This window comes from Plodia interpunctella, chromosome 2, assembly GCF_027563975.2.
Source record: "Plodia interpunctella isolate USDA-ARS_2022_Savannah chromosome 2, ilPloInte3.2, whole genome shotgun sequence".
Classification (NCBI taxonomy): Eukaryota; Metazoa; Arthropoda; class Insecta; order Lepidoptera; family Pyralidae; genus Plodia; species Plodia interpunctella.
In genome coordinates, this window is record NC_071295.1 from 12,435,938 (window position 1) to 12,445,770 (window position 9,833).

The 9,833-nt window shown below is 37.5% G+C and overlaps 3 protein-coding genes across 3 annotated transcripts in view; all 3 read right to left on the minus strand.

Moving 5' to 3' along the window:
• The window catches only part of LOC128681656 (pickpocket protein 28-like), an 82,641-nt gene extending 73,443 nt beyond the window's left edge, over positions 1-9,198 (minus strand). Inside the window, exon 1 of the mRNA XM_053765753.2 lies at positions 8,799-9,198. The gene's annotated coding sequence lies outside the window, so the exon portion shown is untranslated. The remainder of the gene's footprint in view (positions 1-8,798) is intronic.
• On the minus strand, positions 2,367-3,917 carry LOC128681797 (cytochrome b5-like). The gene has a single exon (XM_053765987.2). It carries the CDS (start codon positions 3,829-3,831, stop codon positions 3,442-3,444), a length of 390 nt encoding a protein of 129 aa, XP_053621962.1. The 5' UTR covers positions 3,832-3,917; the 3' UTR covers positions 2,367-3,441.
• Positions 4,677-6,213, minus strand: LOC128681803 (cytochrome b5-like). Its single transcript, XM_053766001.2, has one exon. It carries the CDS (start codon positions 6,039-6,041, stop codon positions 5,655-5,657), a length of 387 nt encoding a protein of 128 aa, XP_053621976.1. The 5' UTR covers positions 6,042-6,213; the 3' UTR covers positions 4,677-5,654.
• Positions 9,199-9,833: the final 635 nt, after the last annotated feature.

Consider the following 9,833-nt stretch of genomic DNA (forward strand, 5'->3'; position numbering starts at 1 on the left):
CACCGTTTCCACCAACGTACTTCTAGCAACGTAGCACGGCGAATGGAAAAACAGCCTAAGCTACTCATATGATATTTTCTATAGTCAAATTACTGAGAATTCGAATGATAAGCGCATTAAAAATAGATATATATTAAAAAGAAATTCTGCAAGTCATTGTCTTTCGATAAAGTTATTAACTGAAGTACGATTTAATAAATACAATCGTCACGATTGAAGCATAAATGTGTACTTAGCTATACATATACCTACTTTATTATTAGATTACGACAATTGATAATAACTTTATCGTGGAGTTTCAACTACACATGAAATTGTTTTGACGTAAATATGCGACGGAGTCCTGTGTCGCTATTTGTTTAGTATTTGTACGAATGGCGAGATCAGGCTTTGCTCCAATGAAGCTTCCAAAGCCAACCAATGGAAAAGTATCTTTATATTTGTAAATCTGAAAGTAAATAATAACAATCTGCGTTATTACATGTTCGCAACCCTAACATTGCGCGTGGTTCAACACGCACTTGACCAGATACATGGTAGGTATTGTCGCAGCATTCCATATGGTACTAATACAATAACAACACATCCATTTTATTATATTTAATTTTACTTATATGCCATCATGACTAATCTAAATTGGATTCTTGAACAAACATTTTCGAGTAATCAATTCGGTACTAAGGTCATACTGATAACAATACTTTTTTCATGAGTAACATTACTTTAGTGTACTTTATGATATATATCATATCAAACATGTACTATGGCAACCGATTACTTTGTTCATTGTAATGATGACAAAATATGTTATTAGTTTTTTTGTAATAGAACACGGACAAATCGCACACAAATGTATACTGGATAGAACTGGCCACCACAATTGTAGATACATTCCAATTAATTGGGCACCTCGCGTGTCAAACGAGAACGCAAATACCACCGTAAAACAACGTGTTGTTTGTTGTTGTTGTGTAATAGTAACAACGTAGCTCTTACATTGACGACCTCGGTGGCGCAGTGGTAAAGTGCTTGCCTCCGAACCGAGAGGGCCCGAGTTCGATCCCCGGTCGGGTCATGATGGAAAATGATATTTTTCTGATTGACCCGGATCTTGGATGTTTATCTATGTATGTATTTGTTATAAAATATAGTATCGTTGAGTTAGTATCCCATAAAACAAGTCTCGAACTTACTTTGGGGCTAGTTCAATCTGTGTGATTTGTCCTAATATATTTATTTATTTACATAGGAAGACAAGGAGGTACCGTATGTTGGACCATATAACATGAATGCAATTTTTACATTTTATGCACTATAAACCTAGTTTTATATTGTCAATAATTTTAATGCAAGCAATATTATATTGTTAGCAGTACGGAGACATTATGTGCAAGCTGATAAATGATAGCGACATATATCTTCGATTGAAGCACACTAAATATTTCATTGGTGAAAATAAAACCTCTTAATATATACATATACAATACATTAATATATCCTGGTAGACCACCATCGAATACCCGAATAGGTGCGGTGGCGATGAACCAAGCGTAGCAAAGGACTCACTCCCAGGAGCAGTAGCTCCTGGGAGTGAGTCCTTTGCTAGCAAAAATCTATGTCGGCACACCCCCTTTTATATTTACTAATAACTGACTTCCGTAACATCTGTTTTCGAAAAGAACTGTAAATTTCTGTCATAAAAAGTGATCCATTCGGTTAATATATCTATTGATGCTGTATATAAGCAAAAAAATAAATAAATCTGTAACTGCAGACGAAAATGAACTGCTTGCTAGATGACGACGTGCCTACATAGTTGCGACGCAATCTACCACAGCTCATATTCATATACTTACGTGGAAAAAGTAGAGCTTCGTCTACCTTTTTCTACTAGAACCAAAAATCTAATCTCGCAACACTATCCGATAAATAAAAATATTACCGCATCCGGTTAAAATATATCATTACATTTTTCCCTATCTATTCCGCAAAAACTTACTTACCTAAATATTTGTAAAAAATTGTACAACTCTCCTGTTATACTCGTATTGCGAAACAAAATAGGAAGTTTTAATGCTGCAATAGGTACTTGACTCGAATTGGACTTCGCCGCGCGAACCACTTCGGAGTCAAAGCCCAGCGGCCTCATTCGCGGTCCGGTATGGATGGTGCGTCATCTGGACATTGACTCCAGGCTTGGCCTCTCCGCTTTTTATACTTCTGTCTCTCTGCTCGAAACTCCGTATAGTTGAGAAACAAGAATATTATGTAGTTTACACCACATATGTTTTATTTATTTATTTACTAACTAGCGGCCCTTCCGGCTTCACTCGGGAAAACAAATAACAAATTGTACAGCTAAACCATCCTCAGAACTGACATTGTTTATTGGTGAATATAGCACGTATGGTAACTACTTACAAGCTTTCTTGTGGCGGCCTCGGCTCGTGAACTAATAGACCGAAACTTCATAGGTATTGGCTCAGTCTAGGGTTACTAAGATTTCAAAATTCTAAGAAGTTGGTTTGAAAGAAAAGCGAAGCTATACCATGGGCATGGAGCACACACTGGACTAGACTGCTGATTAATCACTGGAGGTAAAGAAGAAATGTTAGTTCAGTTACAGTTAGAAAATCATACTACGATTTCGTAATTGTCAGTTTCAGTGCTGCTGGCCAATACCCATTGTAATCTACGTTTGTATATTCTTTTTTCTCTTCAATAAATTTGACTTGTTCCTGTGAATGTAACGTGTACATATAAATTTCATAAGAAAATACATATTTGTACAAACAATAACAACTTATTTATCTTTATTTAACACAACTTATCTCTAGCCCGTAGAAGGCACCTCAACCACAATATCTGATAACAAGGTAATGTTGCTACTTGATAACACATTTTAAAGCATGACTGTATCAACTTTATTACGTACAACTTACGTTTACAAAATGTATTTTTGTAATCGACAAAAACAATTTAATAAAGAAATTGCACCATTAACATCTTAGTTCCACATGCACATTCCAGTATTTGTATGTAAATGTATTCGTATGTTATTGTGCGCATCAAGGTCAATCATACATATATTTACAAATAATTATAAGGAAAACAGGACAACATAATTAAGCGTTGTTAATGATTCAGTAATCAATTTCCACGAACTACCTAATTATTTAATTTCAGTTTCATTCATTAGCAGCCTCGACCGGTTCCTGTCGGTTGCACAGAACGGTCAGACTTGCGAAACGCAATGTTAGACCACTCGAAAAAATTATAATCAGTTAGGCAGCCACGCCGAGCAAAAACTTAATAAGACGTCATCACACATGGTTCAACGGTCAAAGTACACAAACATCCACAATGTTAACGAAGTCACTTTTGGCCAATTTTTAAGGTCGCGGGTCTCGGGCCATCACCACGCCGGCGACGCTGCAGATTCTACGTAAACAAATATGAATACAACACGGTGACCACGATGCCTAGCAGCAGCGGGAACTTCCACGAAGACAACAACCCAGAATCTGAAGTGTCAGTGGTATTATTGTTACTCCAGTTATACTGCTTCTTCTTCACTTCCACCCTTTCTTCGGCGACGATTGTCCCAACTTTATATTTGACCATGAGCTCCTTGGCGTCGAGGCTGTGGCCGACGTCCTCCCATTCTTCCGTCCCGTCTTTCCCGGTGACGGCAATCAGGACCTCGTGTCCGCCGGGATGCTCGTCGATGAACTTGGTAACGTCATAGACGTCATTGTTAATAACAAACAGAACATTTTTGTTGGTGCCTTGTTCGGCGACTTGTTTCCTCGTGAATGTTTTCTCTGCCATAGTTGTGACGCAAGCGTGCTTCTGGCGCGGCGTGCGTCGACGTCGGGGTTTTGTTCCTCACTACTTGACCAGCGCCTACGCCCGCCACCGAGACTAGATCCGCTTATCACCCCCCCCCCCCCCTTTATTATGTACACGCCGACTTCATATTATCTTCCTCAGCGCCCTCAGCTGTGATATTGATTAGCTAGATCATTAACTTCTAGCTATTAACTATCTAGCTAATAAAGTTTCAGTAGTTTAATCTTATAACTATTGGTGCTTGTTATGTTCTTTACAAGCGGCCAATCCCGGCTTCGCTCGGGTAAATCATAATAAATTATATACCTAAACCTCAAGAGTTACGCGGTGGAGCCGTGCAATAATCGCATCGTTCAATAGTTTTTTCGTTTATCGAGATTATACCGGCAGACAGCGGGACTTCCTTTTATAAATATGTAAAGGATATCTCTGTCGATGCATCTCTAGAATCTCTACCATGTCTGATAACATATTTGATAGTGAAATCCCACCAAAAATATCCTGTAAAAATCTGAAATTGTTATGTAAAAATATTTCTGCAATTATTTTTCCCGGTCGTGCAGGTTCAGTATGAATTTATTTAATGTTTGTATCTAAACAATAGCGCACTACGGGATAGTAGCAAGCAACTACCCCTTAGTGTCAAACAAAATCAGCTAGTTATAATTTGATTCGAGTCCTTCAATACCAAAACTAGGCTTGACGAATCGAAACATTTAATATTTGGCAAAGAATTTACATGCTTTGGCGAAACAAAGCATTTTTAATATTAAAGAAATTGAAATATAAACATTGGAAAAATTCGCGTGACGTATCAAAACAACTTTCAGTCATCAATTTTTATTGTAAGCTTTATAAGAACAACACAGATATACTACTAATGATTTTGAAGCAATAGATAGCTATTTTACTTATTTATTTATTCAATCTTCATTTACCAACTTTATTTAGTTTTTGTCCGCGGCTTCGCCCGCGAGATTTACCCACGGGAACATTTATTTTTCCAAGATGAAAGGTATTTGGTTCTCCGTACAAACTACATGAAAAGATTGGTTGAGAAGATAAAGCGTGAAGAGATAATAAACTTACTATCGCATTTATAATTAAAATTTAAAATATGGTACAAAGCGCGGATTTAATGCTAAAAGCATTATGCCTACCAGTTAACCTTCTAGCCTTCTATCTAGATGTTAGTTTACCTGTGGATGAGACTCTGTGTTGCGGATTAGGACTATCAAGGCTATTTATTGCTGTTTTATTGCTACTTATGTGAAAGACTAGTTAGTTTTATAGTGTTTAGATCCTGCCAGAGTATTACAGTTATTGGATGATGGGGATAAGTATATGTATAATATTTGTATTACAATAATATCAAAATTAAAATGATTTGTATATATATATATATATACCTAAATATATCACAACACAAATAGGTATACAACAAACATAATTAATGTAAACCTTATGTTTGCAAGTCATAATTTGATTCGAGTTGTTTCGAATAAGTGCGAACGAAAACCAGTCCAGTTATGCATACCTAATGTCTACAGCTACCTCATAACGACACGGCAACTCACACAAACACACATATTAATAAATTGCCGAATCATGACATCGTCCATTTTCAACAAATCATGTTTCTCAGAGTAGGTACTTATTTATGCCCAATACAACGTTAATAGCTATCCAGCACCGATTCCACCGATAATTAAGTAGGTACCTAGGCTGCCAGTATCATCGTGACACTGCGAAAAACTGTTTTGCACTCTAGTACATGTCCAGTTCACGTAAACAGCTATTCATTAGGAAAACAAGTAGAAATAAAGTAAAGTAGATGCGATCGCCATGACGATCGGTGGCCCCCACACGTGGACGACGCTGGCCAGAGTGACAGTGTCCTCCGCCCCGACCCAGGAGGGCGCCGGCGTCTTCACCTCCCTCCTCTCCGCCGCCACCACTTCCCCGACCAGGAACTCCTGACGCCAGGCCTTGGCATCGTCGCTGTGACCGACGTCACTGAAACACTGCGACGCGTCTTTCCCCGCATTATTTAACAACACTTCCGGTCCGCCCGGATGGTCTTCTAGGAATGTCGTCACGTTGTAGACTAAGTTGTCAATGATGATCATAGCGTCTTCCAACCGGTTGTGCGTGGCCACCTGGTCGCGGGTGAACTGCGTGAGCGTCATGGCGTCCGTCCACTACTGCGCCGGCGATTGACTGAACTTTGCTTGACCATGGCGCGGGCGCTCACCACCACCGCGCACCGCTCGTGACCCAGACTGCATTAAGTATTTTCGTTGTGTATTTTTTTATATTGCACTTACACTTGAATGATAATTAGAAACCACTTCTTAATTCTAATGACAGAATGCTGCATCAGAAATGAGTTTTTTACATAAATTTAATATTAGCCACAAACTTCATTGTCGTCTGAGAGATCTCTTGTCGCGAAAAAATTCATGACCATGCATGTTAGGCAAATAAAAATTAAGGAATATAATCTGATGTGGATGGCAACCTTGTGAGCTGTCATCGTGTCTCGATATACTTGGTATTTCGATAAGTATTGAAGTACAAGTATAGGAAAGACAGCGAAATAAACTTAAATAAAACCGGTCAAGTACGTACAAGTACCACCTATCCAATTAATATATTTCCCAATTTCCGCCAAATTTATTTGCTGCTCCAAACTGTCACCGAACTCAGACAGATGCCGACGCGAATGTGTGAAGATTGCGTAATTTGTATGAGAGTTTATATTTACCGTAATGAAAAACTAGCAATGTACCTATACCGAATCCGCCTAAGTCTGCTGATCGGCGATACTGTGGAACTAGCATGAAAAAAATATTTATTTACTTTGTACGTCTGTGTTTGAGTCATAGGATTACACTATTAACCAAATTTTACCTGATTTGTTCCAATAGATTTGGAGAAAATTGGCTGTGACAGACAGACATACCAATGTTCCTATAGGGGTTCCGTTTATTCATTTTTTTACGTAACTTTTTACATGCGACTTTGTCTTCGGCGTGGCCATACAGTGGTCGACAACATCAACGTAGCCAATTTGTTATTAATAGTTTCACCTGATGATGACTTCGACAGGATGACATTAGAAGGCGCCGGTTTGTAAGACTAGACTGGTCCCCCTACTGTCGCATCTGTCTGTCTATGAACGAAATGCTCAAAAACTACCGGACAGATTTTTGTATGGTTTTCACCATTGGATTAGGTGTACCTATAATTTATTATGATTTTACAAGATACCTATAATTTATTTGATTTTACGAATGCGGGGCAGGGCGCTCGTTGTCATATAATGTCAATTCAATTCAATACATAGTAAGCCAAAGTAAGTATTTTCTTTCGACTAGGCAAGGGATTCGTCTCGTGAAATAAGTAGTTGAAACTTCGGCGATCTTGTACTTTTGCCAATAAGTATTGACAGGTATTACGATATTGTGTAGCAATACTTGTACAAAACATGTTAGATAGTATAAGTAAAGAAAGACGGCAAAAAACAACATTATTATGGCAGGCATACAGTTTTGCATAACTTACTAAATACTGTGTCCTAATAATAAAAAATGCAAAAGTTTCTTTATGAGGATGTTGTATTATATAGGTAAGTATGTTTGTTTGTTATTCTTTCACGCAAAATCTACTGGACGGATTGTTAAGAAATTTGGTACACGGGTAGAACACCACATAAGGTACTTTTTATCCCGAAATTCCCACGGGAGCAAAGCCCCGGGGCCTCAGCTGTACTAGGACTGCTAGACTGGTACTAGCAGTAGTAGGACTGGTGGGTACTAGGACTGGGTTACTAGTAACTAATAACATCATACGAAAATGGTCCAGCTCAGCTATTCGTTTTGAGTAAGAGGCCACAACGCTGATTTTCAGTTGGTACCAGACATAATAACAAACTTGTACGTTGTATAAAACCTACTTGTGTGCATAAAGAGTAAAATACAATTTTAAAAATATTAAATTTCGAAAAGAAAATAAATATAGTTAGGTGGCGAAGTTGTAAAGTGCTGTGCTGTGGTGCAATATAAGTGTGTAGGATTATTTTATTCATAACTAGCGGCACGTCCCGGATTCTCTCAGGTAAAACCTTAATAAATTATACACCTAAACGTTCCTCAGAAATCAAACTATATATAAATAAAACCCGCATCAAAATCCGTTGCGTAGTTTTAAAGATTTAAGCATACATAGGGATATAGGGACAGAAAAAGCGACTTTGTTTTATACTATGTAGCTATGAACATATACTTAAATGATGATGAACAGTCTACATATGGTAGTATAGTTTCTGTTACAATCTGCATCTACTGGAAGTATTGCAAAATCTGTCTTTACATACCATAGAAAATTAAAAACAATATTGAGCATACATTCCTCTTTCCTTTGACGACCTCGGTGGCGCAGTGGTAAAGTGCTTGCCCCTGAACCGAGAGGTCCCGGGTTCGATCCTCATGATGGAAAATGATCTTTTTCTAATTGGCCCGGGTTTAGGATGTTTATCTATATATGTATTTGTTATAAAATATAGTATCGTTGAGTTAGTATCCCATAACGCAAGTCTCGAACTTGTTTTGGGGCTAGCTCAATCTGTGTGATTTGTCCTGATATATTTATTTATTTATTAATTATTTATTCCGGGGTTCTCAACTCATAAGTGTCATCAAGCAGATGGGAAATACATTTTGGGGGTAAGTATATCAAAAACTAACTTCAAAAGCAGTATATTTATGTAATTTTTTACGCAATTATTGTATACTATTTACAGATGTACCTAGGTACTTAAGCATTTTCTTACTTTGTACACAATTTTTAACTAAATTAGGTAGATAGGTAATAAACTTAATCCATTGTATGTAGCATATTACGTCCTTATTTGAAACAAAAAGAAAGTAGGTAAGTAAACTTACCATTCAGTATATCTGGAACTGCTGCTGACTGCTGCGGGTAAGTATCTACCTAAAGTTTCACAATTTTAATCAAGTTTTTTTATGTAGGTATGGGTAGGTACCTATATATTTTAACAATTTTAACACTTATTGCCACAAAAGGAATCGCTCAACAACGTGATAAATACGTATAACAATTAGAGTCCGAACCACAAATGATATACCTAGTAAGTAGTACCTAGTATTTAATTTTGTTTATATTATGGATAAGATACTATGGAACTTAGACAAATTTTCATTCTGTGGTTTGTCCTTATTGCACTTTACAATATTTTCACGTTTTATTACACGTATTAATTTACACGTTGATGGAAAAACATTTTGTCCTTGACCGTGTGGGTCCAGTTCGCATACTAAGTAGGTAGGCAGGTACCTATACTTTAAGCTAAATTACCCACCTACCTATGTACTAGGTACATGGCACTATCGTACCTACCCTCCGAAAACGTTCCTTTTTTCAGTATTTGACATTGATATAACGAGACAAAACATAGGAACTTTGGCTGTTTGTTTTATACATTAGTTGGTACTCCGGAGTACTTACTAATTCCATGGTTTTGTAATGTTAACTTATATTGTTATATTATCTTTTTTATAAATAACAGGGTTTGTCATTGAGATTTCTACCTTTCAGCACGCAAGAAAGAGCCAAAGGCCGGACGATAGATAAAGATGACAATGTAATTTTCAACCATGGAAAATAGTACTTGGGTACTCTGTTGTACGGAGTACCGAAGTACTAATTCCATGTTATCAACATCTTCATGTCTGACCCGCGCGTGGAGCCCTTTCTAAATCTATGCTTCATGTCATATCATGTGAGTGACGTACTGGTGCATGTGTATATGGTATGGTGCATGGGCCATGGAATTAGAAGTACGTTGTACAGAGTACCTACTAATAAGGAGTATTACTGCACATTTATCCTGCCAGAGTACAGCACTGTACTGTATGTATGTTAGGTACACAAAAGCTTTGCCGTCTTTTGCTATGTCG